The sequence below is a fragment of the Poecilia mexicana genome, unplaced genomic scaffold (assembly GCF_051168715.1).
Source record: "Poecilia mexicana isolate PSO_F unplaced genomic scaffold, ASM5116871v1 scaffold_15, whole genome shotgun sequence".
In the NCBI taxonomy this organism is placed as follows: Eukaryota; Metazoa; Chordata; class Actinopteri; order Cyprinodontiformes; family Poeciliidae; genus Poecilia; species Poecilia mexicana.
This window is the reverse complement of record NW_028263384.1, coordinates 30,726,698-30,748,371: the sequence shown is the minus strand read 5'-3', so window position 1 is coordinate 30,748,371 and position 21,674 is coordinate 30,726,698. Positions and strand designations below refer to the sequence as shown.

The window sequence follows — 21,674 nt, the reverse complement described above, 5'->3', positions numbered from 1 at the left end:
GTGTCACCATGGAGGGGTTTCTTTATTTAAATGGTTCATTTTTCAGAGGGACACACAGTGAGGGTATCGTGATTTTAGTCATTACATGTTTATAAGAGCGATTTTCTGTTGTCCTTCCATGGAAGCGGGCAGCTTTCAAACGGAAATAAAACACTTTTTAATATAAGTTGCTGCTTTGACATGATCACAGAACTGACAAAAACATGTGTACAAAAATACCAGACAAAGTGAATCACAGCAACGTCATCAGCCGGTGAGACGCTGAACTGATGTGGTGAAGCTACTAGTAGCAGGAGCTACAAGCTACAAACACTGAACAGAAGAAGAAGAGCTGCCATCGATACCGTTGCAGCCAGGCATGATTTAATGTTACACAGTACAGTTTTAGGAAGTTGCTCAAAGTCTAAACTGGTATTGTTGTGATTGTAAGGTGTAAAGTTTACCTTCGACCAAACAACCCAAACTCGACCTGTACTTATGGGGGCGATCGAGGAATATGGTTCGATATCGGGCTGCAATATAAACATTACAAAAACTCAGGTCTTAACGATAAACTATAACCCACAGAACAATATTAAAAACCTGTACAATTGGAGTTGGGAAGCAGAATCCTTAGGGGTAACATTGCCAAAGGATTTCTCCAGGATTTTTTAACTATGGGCCCCTAATCTCAAACCTGAAATCGGACATACAGAGATGGTATGTTCTCCATCTTATGATGCAAAGTGGAAAGATATAAAAGGCTCAAGAGTGGAAGGAATACCTTTAATATCAGTATTAATGGACAAGGATTTACAAGAGAGGCTGAATACACCAGATGAATCAATGTTACACACAATATTGGATTCTTGGAGAAACGTGGTTGAAATTTGTGGATTGGGGAACCAGATAAAAATACTCAGATGATACTTTGACTCTGCATTTAAACCGAACAAGTTTGATGGGAGATTTAGAGGATGGATCCAAAAAGGATTAACCTCCTACTATACATTTACCCATAAGGGAATGTTTCAGAGTTTTGAGAAACTTCAGAGATCTAACGGGTTGGAAAGGGACGACTTCTTCAGATTCTTACAGGTTAGGTCCTATTTCAATTGAAATATACGTGACAATTGGGGATCAGCCAAACTTGTTCATGTGTTTTTGTCCTTGTTGAAGTCAGGTTCAAGCAAGAATCTTGTTTCTATACTTTACAATGGTATCCTGGAAGTCAGATTATCCAAACTGGTAAACCACGTTAAAAAAATATTAGTGAAATCATACATTAAATGACCTCAGAACAGTGTATTCATCAAATATATCAACATGTCTGAATAAAACGCACAGAAAGTTCTAACAAACGTTTTTAGTGTAGGAAATATTTATGGTTTTACTGTTAATCTATTAGTATGATTTGTTTTTTAAATGTTGACTCAAATTACCATCGCTTTAATAACACGTCTCTCTACCTGCTCTTAGATTTTTCAGGCAAGACAAAAGAATGAGCCGCAAACCAGAATGTAAAATCATTGAAGACATTTATTAAATCATTTGGCCAAATGGAGACACAACTCGCCCACAAACACGGACAGCAACGAGTCCCTGCAGGAGGAGGTCGTGTCTGAGAGAGAGAGTGAGGACTTCATACTTTTATGTCTCAGCCTCAGTAGATGATTGAAGATGAAGAGACTCTGTCTGGTTCTGACGGGTCTGCGGTTCCTGTCCTGATCCATTCGGTCTGTCATACAGCAGCACACTGCGCCGCAACAGACACAGACTCCATCCTCACTGATATTATTCAGCCTGGGATTTGCGTCTTCCTTCTCACGTCTGCATCTTTACGAAAGGTTTTGGTTCTAAGGACGGTGGAGAATCGGGTCGAGGACGTTTTAAAAAGACGCGGGTTGACAGCAGCTCACTGCGGCTGCGTAGTGTCCGTCTCTAGGCAACGGCGCGGGTCCGTATCGTTCTGGGGTCCTTCAGCTCCCGCAACGAGAATTTAGCTGACCTAAATATTTCCTGTGTTTTATTTTGGTCATTATTGTTAAACTTAGTGTTGATATGTGTGTGACAGGCGAGTCTGTTGGGCATTTATGTATCGGTTCAATACGGGTCGCACATTTAACGGCCAAATATGGGACGACTCCATATTTTACGGGATGGGTGGCAACCCTTCAGGGGTGCTGAGATAAAACACGGCTAGAATCGCCACTGGAACCATTACATCAAATCTACCAGCAATTATAATCTCAATAAACAAATGTTGCATTTATATGTCTGTGGTTTGTGTTAAAATATTAGCATTTATGGGGCCCTGAATCCCTGGGGGCCTGATGGGGCTCCTTACGCAATATGGATTAAACAGAAGAGCAAGTATTCATTTTAATTGTATTTTTCATCTGTTGTTGAGACGCTACAGTTGTGGGTTTAAATAGCGTTGGGGGTCTTCCAGTAACATCTTTTAATACAAAACCACGTGGACAAGTCCTCTGGGGGAAACCCTCGGTACTGATCCGACGGGTTTCATACTGATCTGATGGGTTAGTGATCCGGGTACTTACCAGGTTAATTATCTGATGGGTAGGATTAGTGATCCAACTGGTTGGGGTACTGATCCGATTTGTTCATCATCTGAACTCAAAGCGGGGCAGAATGAGAACTCCCTCACCCCCGGGGCAGTTTGGAGACTAAAGGAGTTTGTTTTGTTTGCAGAGGTTCTGAACCGGAGCAAAGAGCTGAAGAGTGAGTATGAGCTCGGTTCTGAAGCCGTTTGCTTTTTCTTTTGCTCTCATTTCATTGGTCCCGATGAGGCCAGGGTCCTGGCACGGCTCCCCCTGCTGGATGGAGAACACTGAGTGGGTTGTTAATCTTCCGACTCGACACAAGAGGGCGCTGCTCACTAAAACTAAAACCCTGCAGGTGTAAAGGCATCCAGCAGGGCGCGCCTGAACCCACCAAACCACTCAGCTTCTTCAGATGTGGCCATGTTTTCTTTGAGTTTCAACCATTGAGCTCCTCCCATGGTGGTCCCGGTTCTGACCCGGTTCTGACCCGGTTCCCAGTGAGAGGGAAGCAGAGGAAGGAGTCACAGCCTGGCTTAATTTTTATTGTTTGTTTGTGTTTGTGGCTGCAGTTTTCTGTTTTTGATTTCACCCCGCTCCATTCAACAACCCTGTGCCGTTTGTCTTCTAGATGGTAAAGAGGGTAAAAACAAAGACTCCCCTGCTGCTTCCTCTTCCTCCTCCTCGTCTTCATCCAAGCCTAAGGTGAAGAGCAGCAGCAGTATTGCAGGCATCGCCCTCTGTTGGCAGGGAGTGGTGCAGCGGCAGGTAAAGCCACACCAACGTAAACCCTGTCATCTGTCCTGTTCAGTCATGAACTTTGAACTCTGCATCATGTGATTCACTTCCTCCACCAGGTCAAGAAGTTCCTGGAGTCCAGCTGCAGCCTGCCGGACTTTGTGGAGCGCTATCGTAGTCTGTACCTGCGCCTGAAAAACGCCATGGAGGAGCTGTTCGGACAGCAGACGGCCTTCGTCCTCGCTCTGAGACACGGCTTCTCTGCTGCGCTGCTGCAGCTCTCCATCCTCAGAGCCATGCACGTGAGTCCAGAACCGGCCGGGTCTAATCAGGAGCGTCCGGCTTAAGGCTCCTGTGGAGGAGTGACACTTCACCCTCCAGAGGAGCTTCAGGCTGAAGAGTCACTCTGACTGGGCCGTCCAGGGCCCCATCCTGTGAACACCTGAGAGGACGGGTCCAGCCTGTCAAACCGTGATCAGTGGATCACGAATGGCTTGTTTCACTCTTCTCTCCAACCACCTGTCCTTTGTTGTCCCAAGTGTGGACATGTCTGTGTTTAAACCAATGTTCCTCGTCCTCACTGGTCCTTGAGACATCAGTGAACCAGACCACGGTTCTCTGGTGTTTGAGCCTCTGTCTACGGAGCAGCTGTTTATTTTGTCCAAAGTGGACATCTGAATGTCCTCAGTCTCTCCAGCCACTGATGGAAGACGGTGATAATCCAGGACTAACTCAGATTTAATCCAGGCTTTTCCAGGTTTTCTGGTCGCCCCCTTGCTTTGTGTCAGTGAAGCTCAGGTTTCCAGAGTCTGATGGCTCCTTTCCTAACTTCCTGTGTCTGCAGGTCAGTGAGCGTTTCGCTCAGTACATCGACCAGATGATCCAGGCCAGCGCGGCGCCCTCTGGTGGAGTGGAGACCCTGGAGCGGCTGCAGCAGTTCCTGGAGCCGATGCTCTTCCTGTCGGGCCTGGAGCTCGCCAACACTTTCGAGCATTTCTACAGGTAGGAATGCCCCAGCAGAACCGACCCAGTTCCATAACAGCGATGAGACTCCGCCCCCCTCCTACCTGTGCAGGTACTACCTCGGGGACCGGCTGCTCGCCCAGGGCAACGTATGGCTGGAGAGCGCTGTGATCGACCAGATTGGCAGCTGCTTCCCGAGTCGCTTCCCTCAGCAGATGCTGAAGAACCTGAGGGAGTCGGCGGAGCTGCAGCAGGAGTTCCACCTGTACCGGCTGCAGCAGCTGGACCGCCACCTGCAGGAGCAGGACCAGGTAGGGGGCGGCAGGCTGCAAGGGGACAGCAGGGGGCCACCGGCCCCCAGCCTCCTTCCTCCTTTGTCCTTCTGTTGCTGCAGGTCATGGAAGACTGGGTGGAGTCCGAGGAGGAGGCGGAGGTCCAGGTTCTGGTTCTGTCTCCACGGTGCTGGGCCGTGTCCTCGGGCTGCTTCTTGGATGAACCGGCCAAACATTTTCCAGCTGAGCTCTGCTCCTACCTGAACCACTTCACCCAGTTCTACAGCCACAGTGAGTTCCAGTGAGGCCAGCACTGGGTGAACTGGTTTATCTCTGCTTTATTCCTGACTGCGATTAAACCGCTTTAATTGCTGCTTAAGCCACATTCATCCTGGATTAAACCAGGTTGATCTGAACTTAAGCCGGGGTAAGCACTGAGGTTCTGTTCAGCTCTGGTTCTGCTGCTGGTCTGGAGCCGGGCTTTAGTTTATCCAGTCAGGTTTAGTTAATCCCGTGTCTGCAGGTCAGTCCATGTACAGCCTGAGCCACTCCAAGCCTCGGCGGCTGCAGTGGACGTGGCTGGGCCACGGCGAGCTGCGGCTGGGCGGCTGGACGCTGCACGTCTCCACGCTGCAGATGTTCATTCTGCTGCACTTCAACGCTCAGGAGGTGAGGATCCAGCTGGGTCTCGGTGGCGCTGGGGTTCTGGCAGGTTCTGACACGCCGTGTGTCTGCAGGAGGTCAGAGTGCAGCAGCTGCTGCAGGAGAGCGGCCTGTCCGCTGCCGTGCTGCTGCACGCTCTGCAGCCGCTCATTGCAGACGGAGGACCTTTGACCTGCAGCTCTGAGGAAGAGCCCAGCACAGGTAAGAGCTGCAGCCTTGATCCTCCTCTTCCTCTCTAACCTTCCTCCCATCCTCAGCTGTGCTGCAGCTGAACCAGCAGGTGGCGTCCCGCAGCCTGCAGGGCGTTCCTGCATCGCTGCAGCTGCTTCCCAGGCAGACGTACCTGAATGTGGACGAGGACGCGGCGGGAACGCTGGAAAGGAAGAGGAACTTTATCTACTGCCTGATCGTCCACATCATGAAGCAGGAGAAGGAGATGCACATCGACAACCTGGTGTTCAAGGTCAGCCGCTGCCCCACTGCCCCGCTGCATTGCAGCATTATTTTATTTAGGATCCACATGTAACTGCAGCTTTGCTCATCAATCACTTCATTACATCATTAAAACAATTTTAGAAATAAAAGTAAAACAACAAAACCAACATGGCAGAATGAATGTAACGTCCTCGTTTGTGGAAGAGGATCATCCAGGTCCTGCTGCTCCTCTGCAGGTCATGGACTCGTGCCAGAAGCAGGAAGCGGCTCGCTCCCCGGGCGGCGGCCGCTTCGGCTGCAGCACCGGCGACGTGCTGTCCTGCATCATGCACGTCATCAACAAGGGCTGCGTCCGCCGCAACGACGACAACCCGCACATCGTGGAGTTCGTCCCCGAGGACCCGGCCACGCCCCAGAAGGGCCACGCCCAGTTCTCCTTCGGCCGCGCCGGCTCCAGGAAGGACAGCGTGGCCGACATCAGGTGTGACCCCTGACCTCATGCACACACACGGCCCGGTTCTGACCCGCTCCGTCTCATTCTGTCCTCATGTTCCCAGTTTGGTACCGGCACCGCGGCGGTTTGAGGACGGGGTTCTGGACTCGGTTCTGTTCTCGATGGGCCGGACAATGACGCAGGAGGAAGTCCGTCAGCTGATGCAGCGGACGGTGCAGCAGGTCAGAGTTCGTCACCGCTGACAACAGCCTGTTTCTTTACGGGTTCTGTGGCGGTTCTCGCCCTGCGTCGCCATGGCGATCAGGCCGCCGACGCTCTCCCTGTCCCCGCAGGTGTCGGCGACCCTCAGCCTGGACTCGGACCGGGCCGAACACCTGCTGATCCACTGCAGGTGGAACGTGGACCTGCTGGTGCAGCGCTACACCGACGACCCCGACGCCCTCATCATGGCCGCCGGCCTCACCTGCAGGAACCCGCAGCCGCCCAGCCCCGCCCCCACCTGCCCCGTCTGCCTGGGGCCCCGGGGCCCCGACGCCGAGCCCGTCCCCACGCTGAGCTGCATGCACTACTGCTGCCGGGTCAGAACCGCCCCGAAGCTGCCGGGGTCTGAGACGGAGTGTGTGTGTGTTCAGTCAGTGTTCGGTGTGTGTTTGGTGTGTGTGTGTGTGTGTGTGTGTGTGTGTTCGGTGTGTGTGTGTGTGTGTGTGTGTGTGTTCGGTGTGTGTTTGGTGTGTGTATTCAGTGTGTGTTCGGTGTGTGTGTTCAGTGTGTGTGTTCGGTGTGTGTTTGGTGTGTGTTCGGTGTGTGTGTTCAGTGTGTGTTTGGTGTGTGTTTGGTGTGTGTTTGGTGTGTGTTTGGTGTGTGTGTTCAGTGTGTGTTCGGTGTGTGTGTTCAGTGTGTGTTTGGTGTGTGTGTTCAGTGTGTGTTCGGTGTTCTGGTTGTGATTCTCTCTCTGTCCCTTCTAGTCATGTTGGCAGGAGTACCTGACGGCGCGGATCGAACAGAATCTGGTCATGAACTGTAACTGTCCGATCACAGACTGCCAGGCTCAGCCCACCTCCCAGTTCTTCCTCGGCATCCTGACGGACAGGGACACCGTCGCCAAGGTAACGCCGCTCGCCGCCCCCCCTGGCGGGTCGTCCTGGCTCTGACCCCGCTCTCCTCTGCGCAGTACGAGAACGCCTTGCTCAGAGGCTACGTGGAGTGCTGCTCCAACCTGACGTGGTGCACCAACCCCCAGGGCTGCGACCAGATCCTCTGCAAGGAGGCCGTGGGCAGCATGGGCACCTGCTCCCGCTGCTGCTGGTCCTCCTGCTTCAGCTGCAACTTCCCTGAGGTCAGAGGTCATGCCGTAGGGTGGGTCGGGGTCGGTACGTCTCGGTTTAAGGGCGGGTCACGGTCCAGAAGCTGCTTCCCGGTCGGCCCCCGGCCGTGTGCTGGTGTCTGTGCGGCTCCTGGTGCCGGCCCGGGTCGCTGACCTCCTGACCTCTGCCCCCAGGCCCACTACCCGGCCAGCTGCAGCCACATGTCCCAGTGGATGGACGACGGCGGGTTCTACGAGGGGATGAGCATGGAGGCGCAGAGCAAACATCTGGCCAAGCTGATCTCCAAGCGCTGCCCCAGCTGCCAGGCGCAGATCGAGAAGAACGAGGGCTGCCTGCAGTACGTGATGAAGATGAAGATGGTGATGATGAAGGTGATGAAGGTGATGAAGGTCTCTGTCTGTTCCCAGCATGACCTGTGCCAAATGTAACCACGGCTTCTGCTGGCGCTGCCTGAAACCATGGAAACCCACACATAAAGATTACTACAACTGCTCCGCCATGGTTGGTCGACTCACCGCCACATCATCACGCGCCTCGTCCAATCAGAGAGCAGCAAGCGCTCACTGTCTGTTCCTCCTTCCTGCAGGTGAGTAAAGCTGCTCGGCAGGAGAAGAAGTTCCAGGATTACAACGAGAGATGCACCTTCCACCATCAGGCCAAGGTACGGACCAGAACCAGACCCAGAACCTGAACTAGAACTAGAACCGTTCCAGTATTTGGACCAGAACAGAGTTCAGCATCAGAACCAAACGGAGCAGTGTGGTGTGGTGCCCGCAGGGGGCGCTGTGCCAGTCCTCCAGACCAGTGGTCCCCAACCTTATTACCGTGGAGGGGGATGAACAGTCAGATCAGGCTTCTGCATGTTGGTGTTCCCGCTAAGTCCTGAATAAACCCAATTTGGTTGTCTCGGTCCTTTTATCGCAGCCTGTGGGGTTTTCCCTGACTGGGAACAAGAATACAACCTGCTGAATGTGACAGGTAGCCAATCAGAAAGCGCGGTGACGTCAGAACAGAGGGGAATCCCAAACAGCTGACATGTCACGCAACTGAGAGTCCGGTGGATATCAGAGATGATGGAAATGTTTATTATTAAATCTAAAGGTCATTATTATGTTTATTCAGTTAAAATGTTAACTATGAAAAAACAGTCACCTCCAAATCATAGTGCAGCAGATGGAGCTGCTGCTCCCGTCGTCTTTCATCCACCGCCTTTTCTTTTTGTTTCGTCTTTTATCTTTTAAAATGTCTCCACAAACTGTCACTATTGCTTCTACATCGTCATCCATGTTTGGTTATTCTAAATTCCCGTTTGCTATGTTGGGGGTTTTACTGGATTATCCTCTGGACTCGGTTCGTGTTGCTCCTGCCTTGAGGCTGAACACGAACCGATCGAACCTGTTGGACTTTTATCAGCTCTGTGGTCTCAGAGGTTTGGAGAATCGGCCGACATCCTTAAATCTCACAGCTCTACTCATCTCCTCTCCACTGCCCAAACGCTCTGACTCTGGTTGCTATGGTAACGTTTACATATCCCTTCAAAATAAGATACAGATGCGCCACAAAAACAAACATTTTACTTTCGTGAAAATTTTAACTCACGATAAAGACTAACGGAGCCCTTAGCTTGTTTCTCTGCAACCAGACGGTCCATCTGGGAGTGATGAGAGACAACGACACCCGAAGTGTTGCTTATATCCACAGCCTGCTTGGTCTCTACGTGGCGAAGCAGTTTGAAGCTTCATTGCCTCATTAGCAGCCGGTCGCCATGTTACGCAGAGCGGCTTGTAATGTAGGACTCACCTACCGGTCCGGGATAAATCCATCCTCCTGTCTCTTCTCTGGGCCTTTTCCCCTTTGCTAAGAAACTTTCCAAAGACACCTGATCCGTTTCTTACTCATTTTGCTGCTTGTGGCTCAGTGTTGGCGCGCAAGTAACCGAAAGAATCCGGTTAAAGGATTTTCAAAATAAAAGATCCTCCAGTCTCAAATAATACATAAAACGGAAAAATTTAATTATTTCTTGCGCGGCTCGGTACCAATTGGTCCACGACCCGGTACCGGTCCGTGGACCGGGGGTTGGGGACCACTGCTCCAGACAGATCTGGAAGTTTTGTTTGTGCTTCAGGACTTTGCCGTCGGCCTGGAGAGCAAGGTGTCATCCATCAACGAGGCTCTGCAGATGAAGTCGCTGACCTTCGTCATCGACGCCTGTAAAGTCCTGGCTCAGGCCAGAAAGGTAGCTTCCTCTTCCTGTTGGCCTGTGGAGCGCTGAGCGGCGCGCCAACTATGCCCTGCTCTGTGTCTGCAGGTGCTGGCCTACTCCTGCGTCTACAGCTACTACAACCAGGAGACGGAGAAGATGGACGTGATGGAGCAGCAGACGGAGGCGCTGGACCTCCACACCAACGCCCTGCAGATCCTGCTGGGTGAGACCTGGCCTCAGCCACCAGCACAGCCACAGGCCTCACTGGTCTAACTGGGTTTACTGGTTTCTGTGTTCAGAGGAGACGCTGCTGCAGTGCACTGACCTGGCCTCTTGCGTCCGGCTGCTCAAACCAGAACATCTGAACACGGGCCTGGAGCTGATCCGCCGCATCCAGGAGCGCCTGCTGGCCATCCTGCAGCACTCCACCCAGGTGCCTGTCCAGAACCACCGAACCGCAGGAAACACTTTAATCCAGATTAAAACCACCTGGAACCGGATTAATATGACCTGTGGTAAACCGGTTTAGTCCCTGGTCTCGGGTCCGACTCCAGGCAGCCGTGGCGCCACCCAGAGGGAGTCGGGAGAGTTCAGGTTGAAATCCTGCAGATCTATTACAAATGGTTTCAGGAGCTTCAGGGATTGGCTGCTGCTGTCAGGCCGCCATCTTGGAACCCATGACCTCTAAAACTTCAAAATGAATCCAGTTTGATCCAGAGTCACTGGTAGTCCAGTTTAAACCAGTTTCCAGTGTGAACTCTCCAGTCTGACTCCGTGATGTGTTTCTGGTCCAGGACTTCAGGGTCGGCTACCAGACCAAGAGCGGCCAGGAGCCCGAGACCACGCAGGCGTCCAGCCTGTCCAACCACACGGACACCAACAAGGGGTCAGTGCTGGACCTGGACACACCTGTCCCTCACCTGTCCTCACTTGACCTTCACTTGTCTTTCACCTGTCCTCACCTGTCCTTCACTTCTTTCACCTGTCCCTCACCTGTCCTTCACCTGTCCTTCACTTGTCCCTCACCTGTCCCTCACCTGACCTTCATCTGTCCCTCACCTGTCCTTCACTTCTTTCACCTATCCTCACTTGACCTTCACTTGTCTTTCACCTGTCCCTCACCTGTCCTCACCTGTCCTTCACTTCTTTCACCTGTCCTTCACTTCTTTCACCTATCCTCACTTGACCTTCACTTGTCTTTCACCTGTCCCTCACCTGTCCTCACCTGTCCTCACCTGTCTTTCACCTGTCTTTCACCTGTCTTTCACCTGTCCCTCACCTGTCTTTCACCTGTCTTTCACCTGTCCCTCACCTGTCCTTCACCTTTCCCTCACTTGTCCTCACCTGTCCTTCACTTCTTTCACTTGTCCCTCACCTGACCTTCACTTGTCTTTCACCTGTCCCTCACCTGTCTTTCACCTGTCCCTCACCTGTCCTCACCTGACCTTCACTTCTTTCACCTGTCCCTCACCTGACCTTCACTTGTCTTTCACCTTTCCCTCACCTGTCCTTCACCTTTCCCTCACCTGTCCTTCACCTGTCCCTCACCTGTCCTTCACCTGTCTTTCACCTTTCCCTCACTTGTCCTCACCTGACCTTCACTTGTCTTTCACCTGTCCCTCACCTGTCTTTCACCTGTCCCTCACCTGTCCTCACCTGACCTTCACTTGTCTTTCACCTGTCCCTCACCTGTCTTTCACCTGTCCCTCACCTGTCCTCACCTGACCTTCACTTGTCTTTCACCTGTCCCTCACCTGTCTTTCACCTGTCCCTCACCTGTCTTTCACCTGTCCCTCACCTGTCCTCACCTGACCTTCACTTGTCTTTCACCTGTCCCTCACCTGACCTTCACTTGTCTTTCACCTGTCCCTCACCTGTCTTTCACCTGTCCCTGACCTGTCCCTCACCTGTCCCTCACCTGTCCTTCACCTGTCCCTCACCTGTCCTCACCTGTCCCTGACCTGTCCCTCACCTGTCCTTCACCTGTCCTCACCTGTCCCTCACCTGTCTTTCACCTGTCCCTCACCTGTCCCTCACCTGACCTTCACTTGTCTTTCACCTTTCCCTCACCTGTCCTTCACCTTTCCCTCACCTGTCCTTCACCTGTCCCTCACCTGTCCTTCACCTGTCTTTCACCTTTCCCTCACTTGTCCTCACCTGTCCTTCACTTCTTTCACCTGTCCCTCACCTGACCTTCACTTGTCTTTCACCTGTCCCTCACCTGTCTTTCACCTGTCCCTCACCTGTCCTCACCTGACCTTCACTTGTCTTTCACCTGTCCCTCACCTGTCTTTCACCTGTCCCTCACCTGTCCTCACCTGACCTTCACTTGTCTTTCACCTGTCCCTCACCTGTCCTCACCTGACCTTCACTTGTCTTTCACCTGTCCCTCACCTGTCTTTCACCTGTCCCTCACCTGTCTTTCACCTGTCCCTCACCTGTCTTTCACCTGTCCCTCACCTGTCCTCACCTGACCTTCACTTGTCTTTCACCTGTCCCTCACCTGACCTTCACTTGTCTTTCACCTGTCCCTCACCTGTCTTTCACCTGTCCCTGACCTGTCCCTCACCTGTCCCTCACCTGTCCCTCACCTGTCCCTCACCTGTCCTCACCTGTCCCTGACCTGTCCCTCACCTGTCCTTCACCTGTCCTCACCTGACCTTCACCTGTCCCTCACCTGTCCCTCACCTGTCTTTCACCTGTCCCTCACCTGTCCTTCACCTTTCCCTCACTTGTCCTCACCTGTCCTTCACTTCTTTCACTTGTCCCTCACCTGACCTTCACTTGTCTTTCACCTGTCCCTCACCTGTCTTTCACCTGTCCCTCACCTGTCCTCACCTGACCTTCACTTCTTTCACCTGTCCCTCACCTGACCTTCACTTGTCTTTCACCTTTCCCTCACCTGTCCTTCACCTTTCCCTCACCTGTCCTTCACTTGTCTTTCACCTGTCCCTCACCTGTCTTTCACCTGTCCCTCACCTGTCCTCACCTGACCTTCACTTCTTTCACCTGTCCCTCACCTGACCTTCACTTGTCTTTCACCTTTCCCTCACCTGTCCTTCACCTTTCCCTCACCTGTCCTTCACCTGTCCTTCACCTGTCTTTCACCTTTCCCTCACTTGTCCTCACCTTTCCTTCACTTCTTTCACCTGTCCCTCACCTGACCTTCACTTGTCTTTCACCTGTCCCTCACCTGTCTTTCACCTGTCCCTCACCTGTCCTCACCTGACCTTCACTTGTCTTTCACCTGTCCCTCACCTGTCTTTCACCTGTCCCTCACCTGTCCTCACCTGACCTTCACTTGTCTTTCACCTGTCCCTCACCTGTCCTCACCTGACCTTCACTTGTCTTTCACCTGTCCCTCACCTGTCTTTCACCTGTCCCTCACCTGTCTTTCACCTGTCCCTCACCTGTCCTCACCTGACCTTCACTTGTCCCTCACCTGTCCCTCACCTGTCCTTCACCTGTCCCTCACCTGTCCTCACCTGTCCCTGACCTGTCCCTCACCTGTCCCTCACCTGTCTTTCACCTGTCCCTCACCTGTCTTTCACCTGTCCCTCACCTGTCCTTCACCTTTCCCTCACTTGTCCTCACCTGTCCTTCACTTCTTTCACTTGTCCCTCACCTGACCTTCACTTGTCTTTCACCTGTCCCTCACCTGTCTTTCACCTGTCCCTCACCTGTCCTCACCTGACCTTCACTTCTTTCACCTGTCCCTCACCTGACCTTCACTTGTCTTTCACCTTTCCCTCACCTGTCCTTCACCTTTCCCTCACCTGTCCTTCACCTGTCCCTCACCTGTCCTTCACCTGTCTTTCACCTTTCCCTCACTTGTCCTCACCTGTCCTTCACTTCTTTCACCTGTCCCTCACCTGACCTTCACTTGTCTTTCACCTGTCCCTCACCTGTCTTTCACCTGTCCCTCACCTGTCCTCACCTGACCTTCACTTGTCTTTCACCTGTCCCTCACCTGTCTTTCACCTGTCCCTCACCTGTCCTCACCTGACCTTCACTTGTCTTTCACCTGTCCCTCACCTGTCCTCACCTGACCTTCACTTGTCTTTCACCTGTCCCTCACCTGTCTTTCACCTGTCCCTCACCTGTCTTTCACCTGTCCCTCACCTGTCCTCACATGACCTTCACTTGTCTTTCACCTGTCCCTCACCTGACCTTCACTTGTCTTTCACCTGTCCCTCACCTGTCTTTCACCTGTCCCTGACCTGTCCCTCACCTGTCCTTCACCTGTCCCTCACCTGTCCTCACCTGTCCCTGACCTGTCCCTCACCTGTCCTTCACCTGTCCTCACCTGACCTTCACCTGTCCCTCACCTGTCTTTCACCTGTCCCTCACCTGTCTTTCACCTGTCCCTGACCTGTCCCTCACCTGACCTTCACCTTTCCCTCACTTGTCCTCACCTTTCCTTCACTTCTTTCACCTGTCCCTCACCTGACCTTCACTTGTCTTTCACCTGTCCCTCACCTGTCTTTCACCTGTCCCTCACCTGTCCTCACCTGACCTTCACTTGTCTTTCACCTGTCCCTCACCTGTCTTTCACCTGTCCCTCACCTGTCCTCACCTGACCTTCACTTGTCTTTCACCTGTCCCTCACCTGTCTTTCACCTGTCCCTCACCTGTCTTTCACCTGTCCCTCACCTGTCTTTCACCTGTCCCTCACCTGTCCTCACCTGACCTTCACTTGTCTTTCACCTGTCCCTCACCTGACCTTCACTTGTCTTTCACCTGTCCCTCACCTGTCCCTCACCTGTCCCTCACCTGTCCCTCACCTGTCCTCACCTGTCCCTGACCTGTCCCTCACCTGTCCTTCACCTGTCCTCACCTGACCTTCACCTGTCCCTCACCTGTCCCTCACCTGTCTTTCACCTGTCCCTCACCTGTCCTTCACCTTTCCCTCACTTGTCCTCACCTGTCCTTCACTTCTTTCACTTGTCCCTCACCTGACCTTCACTTGTCTTTCACCTGTCCCTCACCTGTCTTTCACCTGTCCCTCACCTGTCCTCACCTGACCTTCACTTCTTTCACCTGTCCCTCACCTGACCTTCACTTGTCTTTCACCTTTCCCTCACCTGTCCTTCACCTTTCCCTCACCTGTCCTTCACTTGTCTTTCACCTGTCCCTCACCTGTCTTTCACCTGTCCCTCACCTGTCCTCACCTGACCTTCACTTCTTTCACCTGTCCCTCACCTGACCTTCACTTGTCTTTCACCTTTCCCTCACCTGTCCTTCACCTTTCCCTCACCTGTCCTTCACCTGTCCCTCACCTGTCCTTCACCTGTCTTTCACCTTTCCCTCACTTGTCCTCACCTTTCCTTCACTTCTTTCACCTGTCCCTCACCTGACCTTCACTTGTCTTTCACCTGTCCCTCACCTGTCTTTCACCTGTCCCTCACCTGTCCTCACCTGACCTTCACTTGTCTTTCACCTGTCCCTCACCTGTCTTTCACCTGTCCCTCACCTGTCCTCACCTGACCTTCACTTGTCTTTCACCTGTCCCTCACCTGTCCTCACCTGACCTTCACTTGTCTTTCACCTGTCCCTCACCTGTCTTTCACCTGTCCCTCACCTGTCCTCACCTGACCTTCACTTGTCCCTCACCTGTCCCTCACCTGTCCTTCACCTGTCCCTCACCTGTCCTCACCTGTCCCTGACCTGTCCTTCACCTGTCCTCACCTGACCTTCACCTGTCCCTCACCTGTCCCTCACCTGTCTTTCACCTGTCCCTCACCTGTCTTTCACCTGTCCCTCACCTGTCCTTCACCTTTCCCTCACTTGTCCTCACCTGTCCTTCACTTCTTTCACTTGTCCCTCACCTGACCTTCACTTGTCTTTCACCTGTCCCTCACCTGTCTTTCACCTGTCCCTCACCTGTCCTCACCTGACCTTCACTTCTTTCACCTGTCCCTCACCTGACCTTCACTTGTCTTTCACCTTTCCCTCACCTGTCCTTCACCTTTCCCTCACCTGTCCTTCACCTGTCCCTCACCTGTCCTTCACCTGTCTTTCACCTTTCCCTCACTTGTCCTCACCTGTCCTTCACTTCTTTCACCTGTCCCTCACCTGACCTTCACTTGTCTTTCACCTGTCCCTCACCTGTCTTTCACCTGTCCCTCACCTGTCCTCACCTGACCTTCACTTGTCTTTCACCTGTCCCTCACCTGTCTTTCACCTGTCCCTCACCTGTCCTCACCTGACCTTCACTTGTCTTTCACCTGTCCCTCACCTGTCCTCACCTGACCTTCACTTGTCTTTCACCTGTCCCTCACCTGTCTTTCACCTGTCCCTCACCTGTCTTTCACCTGTCCCTCACCTGTCCTCACATGACCTTCACTTGTCTTTCACCTGTCCCTCACCTGACCTTCACTTGTCTTTCACCTGTCCCTCACCTGTCTTTCACCTGTCCCTGACCTGTCCCTCACCTGTCCTTCACCTGTCCCTCACCTGTCCTCACCTGTCCCTCACCTGTCCTTCACCTGTCCTCACCTGACCTTCACCTGTCCCTCACCTGTCTTTCACCTGTCCCTCACCTGTCTTTCACCTGTCCCTGACCTGTCCCTCACCTGACCTTCACCTTTCCCTCACTTGTCCTCACCTTTCCTTCACTTCTTTCACCTGTCCCTCACCTGACCTTCACTTGTCTTTCACCTGTCCCTCACCTGTCTTTCACCTGTCCCTCACCTGTCCTCACCTGACCTTCACTTGTCTTTCACCTGTCCCTCACCTGTCTTTCACCTGTCCCTCACCTGTCCTCACCTGACCTTCACTTGTCTTTCACCTGTCCCTCACCTGTCCTCACCTGACCTTCACTTGTCTTTCACCTGTCCCTCACCTGTCTTTCACCTGTCCCTCACCTGTCTTTCACCTGTCCCTCACCTGTCCTCACCTGACCTTCACTTGTCCCTCACCTGTCCCTCACCTGTCCTTCACCTGTCCCTCACCTGTCCTCACCTGTCCCTGACCTGTCCCTCACCTGTCCTTCACCTGTCCTCACCTGACCTTCACCTGTCCCTCACCTGTCCCTCACCTGTCTTTCACCTGTCCCTCACCTGTCTTTCACCTGTCCCTCACCTGTCCTTCACCTTTCCCTCACTTGTCCTCACCTGTCCTTCACTTCTTTCACTTGTCCCTCACCTGACCTTCACTTGTCTTTCACCTGTCCCTCACCTGTCTTTCACCTGTCCCTCACCTGTCCTCACCTGACCTTCACTTCTTTCACCTGTCCCTCACCTGACCTTCACTTGTCTTTCACCTTTCCCTCACCTGTCCTTCACCTTTCCCTCACCTGTCCTTCACCTGTCCCTCACCTGTCCTTCACCTGTCTTTCACCTTTCCCTCACTTGTCCTCACCTGTCCTTCACTTCTTTCACCTGTCCCTCACCTGACCTTCACTTGTCTTTCACCTGTCCCTCACCTGTCTTTCACCTGTCCCTCACCTGTCCTCACCTGACCTTCACTTGTCTTTCACCTGTCCCTCACCTGTCTTTCACCTGTCCCTCACCTGTCCTCACCTGACCTTCACTTGTCTTTCACCTGTCCCTCACCTGTCCTCACCTGACCTTCACTTGTCTTTCACCTGTCCCTCACCTGTCTTTCACCTGTCCCTCACCTGTCTTTCACCTGTCCCTCACCTGTCCTCACATGACCTTCACTTGTCTTTCACCTGTCCCTCACCTGACCTTCACTTGTCTTTCACCTGTCCCTCACCTGTCTTTCACCTGTCCCTGACCTGTCCCTCACCTGTCCTTCACCTGTCCCTCACCTGTCCTCACCTGTCCCTGACCTGTCCCTCACCTGTCCTTCACCTGTCCTCACCTGACCTTCACCTGTCCCTCACCTGTCTTTCACCTGTCCCTCACCTGTCTTTCACCTGTCCCTGACCTGTCCCTCACCTGACCTTCACCTGTCCCTCACCTGTCCCTGACCTGTCCCTCACCTGACCTTCACTTGTCTTTCACCTGTCCCTCACCTGTCTTTCACCTGTCCCTCACCTGTCCTCACCTGACCTTCACCTGTCCCTCACCTGTCCTCACCTGTCCCTGACCTGTCCCTCACCTGTCCTCACCTGACCTTCACTTGTCTTTCACCTGTCCCTCACCTGTCTTTCACCTGTCCCTCACCTGTCCTCACCTGACCTTCACTTGTCTTTCACCTGTCCCTCACCTGTCCTCACCTGACCTTCACTTGTCTTTCACCTGTCCCTCACCTGTCTTTCACCTGTCCCTCACCTGTCTTTCACCTGTCCCTCACCTGTCCTCACATGACCTTCACTTGTCTTTCACCTGTCCCTCACCTGACCTTCACTTGTCTTTCACCTGTCCCTCACCTGTCTTTCACCTGTCCCTGACCTGTCCCTCACCTGTCCTTCACCTGTCCCTCACCTGTCCTCACCTGTCCCTCACCTGTCCTTCACCTGTCCTCACCTGACCTTCACCTGTCCCTCACCTGTCTTTCACCTGTCCCTCACCTGTCTTTCACCTGTCCCTGACCTGTCCCTCACCTGACCTTCACCTTTCCCTCACTTGTCCTCACCTTTCCTTCACTTCTTTCACCTGTCCCTCACCTGACCTTCACTTGTCTTTCACCTGTCCCTCACCTGTCTTTCACCTGTCCCTCACCTGTCCTCACCTGACCTTCACTTGTCTTTCACCTGTCCCTCACCTGTCTTTCACCTGTCCCTCACCTGTCCTCACCTGACCTTCACTTGTCTTTCACCTGTCCCTCACCTGTCCTCACCTGACCTTCACTTGTCTTTCACCTGTCCCTCACCTGTCTTTCACCTGTCCCTCACCTGTCTTTCACCTGTCCCTCACCTGTCCTCACCTGACCTTCACTTGTCCCTCACCTGTCCCTCACCTGTCCTTCACCTGTCCCTCACCTGTCCTCACCTGTCCCTGACCTGTCCCTCACCTGTCCTTCACCTGTCCTCACCTGACCTTCACCTGTCCCTCACCTGTCCCTCACCTGTCTTTCACCTGTCCCTCACCTGTCTTTCACCTGTCCCTCACCTGTCCTTCACCTTTCCCTCACTTGTCCTCACCTGTCCTTCACTTCTTTCACTTGTCCCTCACCTGACCTTCACTTGTCTTTCACCTGTCCCTCACCTGTCTTTCACCTGTCCCTCACCTGTCCTCACCTGACCTTCACTTCTTTCACCTGTCCCTCACCTGACCTTCACTTGTCTTTCACCTTTCCCTCACCTGTCCTTCACCTTTCCCTCACCTGTCCTTCACCTGTCCCTCACCTGTCCTTCACCTGTCTTTCACCTTTCCCTCACTTGTCCTCACCTGTCCTTCACTTCTTTCACCTGTCCCTCACCTGACCTTCACTTGTCTTTCACCTGTCCCTCACCTGTCTTTCACCTGTCCCTCACCTGTCTTTCACCTGTCCCTCACCTGTCCTCACCTGACCTTCACTTGTCTTTCACCTGTCCCTCACCTGTCTTTCACCTGTCCCTCACCTGTCCTCACCTGACCTTCACTTGTCTTTCACCTGTCCCTCACCTGTCCTCACCTGACCTTCACTTGTCTTTCACCTGTCCCTCACCTGTCTTTCACCTGTCCCTCACCTGTCTTTCACCTGTCCCTCACCTGTCCTCACATGACCTTCACTTGTCTTTCACCTGTCCCTCACCTGACCTTCACTTGTCTTTCACCTGTCCCTCACCTGTCTTTCACCTGTCCCTGACCTGTCCCTCACCTGTCCTTCACCTGTCCCTCACCTGTCCTCACCTGTCCCTGACCTGTCCCTCACCTGTCCTTCACCTGTCCTCACCTGACCTTCACCTGTCCCTCACCTGTCTTTCACCTGTCCCTCACCTGTCTTTCACCTGTCCCTGACCTGTCCCTCACCTGACCTTCACCTGTCCCTCACCTGTCCCTGACCTGTCCCTCACCTGACCTTCACTTGTCTTTCACCTGTCCCTCACCTGTCTTTCACCTGTCCCTCACCTGTCCTCACCTGACCTTCACCTGTCCCTCACCTGTCCTCACCTGTCCCTGACCTGTCCCTCACCTGTCCTCACCTGTCCCTCACCTGACCCTCACCTGTCCCTCACCTGTCCTTCACCTGTCCTCACCTGTCCCTGTATCTCAGATAGGATGGGGTCTGATCCCAGATCAGTTTCAGACATTTAGAGAACCAATCAGACGCTTCCTGCATCTGATTGGTTCTGATGCAGGAGTTAATCAGATACAGGTGAGGGCCAGGTGTGTCTCACCTGTGTTTTCCTTCAGGTCCAAGTCCAAGTCCAACCGCGGGTCGGACTCTGGAGATTCGGACAACAACACGTACAACGGCGAGGAAGGCGGCGAGGAGGTGGAGGACGATGATGACGAGTACGACGAAGAGTACGTTCCTGAGTGGCACGAAGACTACGACGAAGACGACATCGACGAGGACGACTTCTTCTCTGACGACGACGAGTCCGAGAACCTGGAGAGGGACTTCAGCCCCTTCGACTGAGCCGGGTCAGAACCCGAGGAGGCGAGGACGAAGCCCCGCCCCCTCCCAGCCGTGTGACGTCACCTTGAGGACATTTGGGCCGACGGGAACGATCCAGTCCTCCACTGACCCCTGACCCCTGAACCCCCTCGCTGCACTCGCTTTCACTTTCTGATTCTGTTCTCTTTAGGCCAAAGTACGGGACGGGGACGCGGTTCTGAGTCCAGTTTCAGAGGAACTGGTTTGCACCAGTCTGACAACCTTTTGATTCCACCAAAGCAAATAGCTAGTCTAGTTTGAAACCAGATTAAACCAGTTTGAAGTAGTCTGAGACCGGTTCACACTGATCACAGGCCAGTGGTAACCGGTCTGAAAACAATCTAATCTCAGACTGATTTCAACTTGTTTGAACCCAGTGTAAACGGGTCCAAAGGGATCTGGAAGCAGATCAAACTAAAGCCAATGTGAACAGACCTGGAACCAGTTTACACTCATGGGAAACCATCTTAAAACACATATCATGCTGACTTAATCTGGTTTGAGACTAGATTGTTGTGAATGCAGTGGAACAAAGTCTGAAACCGCCTTACAGTTGTCCAGTCTAATCCTGTTTGATTCTGGTGTACACTGGTTTCAAACCAGTTTCCACCCAACACTCAGAGACTGGTTTGATCAAAAGTAGAAACCATTTAAGTTGGATTGGTGTAAACTGGTGTGGAACCAGTTTTGTCTGTGTGAACCGGTGGAACCGGGTCCTCGGTTTGTTCTGCTCCTGAAGCTCAGACCCGGCCGGTATTCTGGACCTTCTCTGGACTTGTCGACGTCCCGCTGCTTCTTTCCCTGGACCGAACTGGATCGGATCGGTCTGACTCCCGACCCGCCTCACGTTCTGCCTTGGTCTGGTTCTGATGGACCTGGCCTTCACCTGAGGAACACGCTGCCTCCTGCCGCCTCGATCAGAATTTTACCTGGGGGCCGGCCCGGAGGTTTCTATGCACCTGAGGCCCGCGGTACCGAGCGTCGCCGCTGCAGTGACTCGGTTCTGTCAGAGTTCTGGGTCGTAGTTCTGGAGTCGGGTATCTGATACTCCAGCTCCTTATTTTGCTGTAATTTTGAGAGATCATATATTCATAATGTTCTACGATGTTCTGTTTCCTTCAGCCAGCAAACAAAATAAAAGCTTTTCTGCAGCGCTGCATCCGACTCTGCTCCTGTTCTACAGAACCATCAGAACCTTAGGTTACATGCACTGAGATCAGCTGTTCTGGGTCCAGATGGTGGTGATGTCACGGCTCTGGTTGAAGGTCATTGGAGGAGCCTCTGCTTCCTTGTGACCTCAGAGAGACATCGGGTCAAATATCAGGAGGAGACTGCGTCCTCCACTGGTCCGGTTCTGACTCCTCCAGCGGTCCAGATCATCACAGCATCAGAAACAGACGTACTCTACCAGTGGTTCTGTTCCCTCGTGGATCTGCACCTGGTTCTGATGGGTCAGCCGGTTCTTCCTGGTGACGCCGCCCTGAAGTTCCCAGTAGAACTGGACTGGAGGCAGGAGAACCTCCATCCTGGTTCTGCTGCTTTGCATGGTCAGGTCGAGGCCCGGTCCACTCTGCTGTGGTTCTGTCT

At 53.0% G+C, this 21,674-nt stretch overlaps 1 protein-coding gene across 2 annotated transcripts in view; it reads left to right on the top strand.

Moving 5' to 3' along the window:
• Positions 1-21,238, top strand: part of cul9 (cullin 9) — a 35,955-nt gene extending 14,717 nt beyond the window's left edge. Inside the window, exons 23-44 of one of the 2 annotated variants that reach the window (XM_088013400.1) lie at positions 2,692-2,721; positions 3,172-3,308; positions 3,398-3,580; positions 4,123-4,280; positions 4,354-4,552; positions 4,636-4,804; positions 5,037-5,182; positions 5,251-5,377; positions 5,434-5,639; positions 5,848-6,092; positions 6,169-6,286; positions 6,398-6,643; positions 7,031-7,171; positions 7,237-7,401; positions 7,564-7,727; positions 7,798-7,891; positions 7,977-8,051; positions 9,516-9,626; positions 9,699-9,816; positions 9,893-10,026; positions 10,388-10,479; positions 19,841-21,238. In XM_088013400.1, coding sequence (XP_087869526.1) covers positions 2,692-2,721; positions 3,172-3,308; positions 3,398-3,580; positions 4,123-4,280; positions 4,354-4,552; positions 4,636-4,804; positions 5,037-5,182; positions 5,251-5,377; positions 5,434-5,639; positions 5,848-6,092; positions 6,169-6,286; positions 6,398-6,643; positions 7,031-7,171; positions 7,237-7,401; positions 7,564-7,727; positions 7,798-7,891; positions 7,977-8,051; positions 9,516-9,626; positions 9,699-9,816; positions 9,893-10,026; positions 10,388-10,479; positions 19,841-20,069 — 3,287 coding nt within the window. In that variant the 3' untranslated portion in view covers positions 20,070-21,238. The remainder of the gene's footprint in view (positions 1-2,691; positions 2,722-3,171; positions 3,309-3,397; positions 3,581-4,122; positions 4,281-4,353; positions 4,553-4,635; positions 4,805-5,036; positions 5,183-5,250; positions 5,378-5,433; positions 5,640-5,847; positions 6,093-6,168; positions 6,287-6,397; positions 6,644-7,030; positions 7,172-7,236; positions 7,402-7,563; positions 7,728-7,797; positions 7,892-7,976; positions 8,052-9,515; positions 9,627-9,698; positions 9,817-9,892; positions 10,027-10,387; positions 10,480-19,840) is intronic. The other variant, XM_088013401.1, reaches the window with a different exon arrangement.
• The last annotated feature ends 436 nt before the right edge of the window (positions 21,239-21,674 follow it).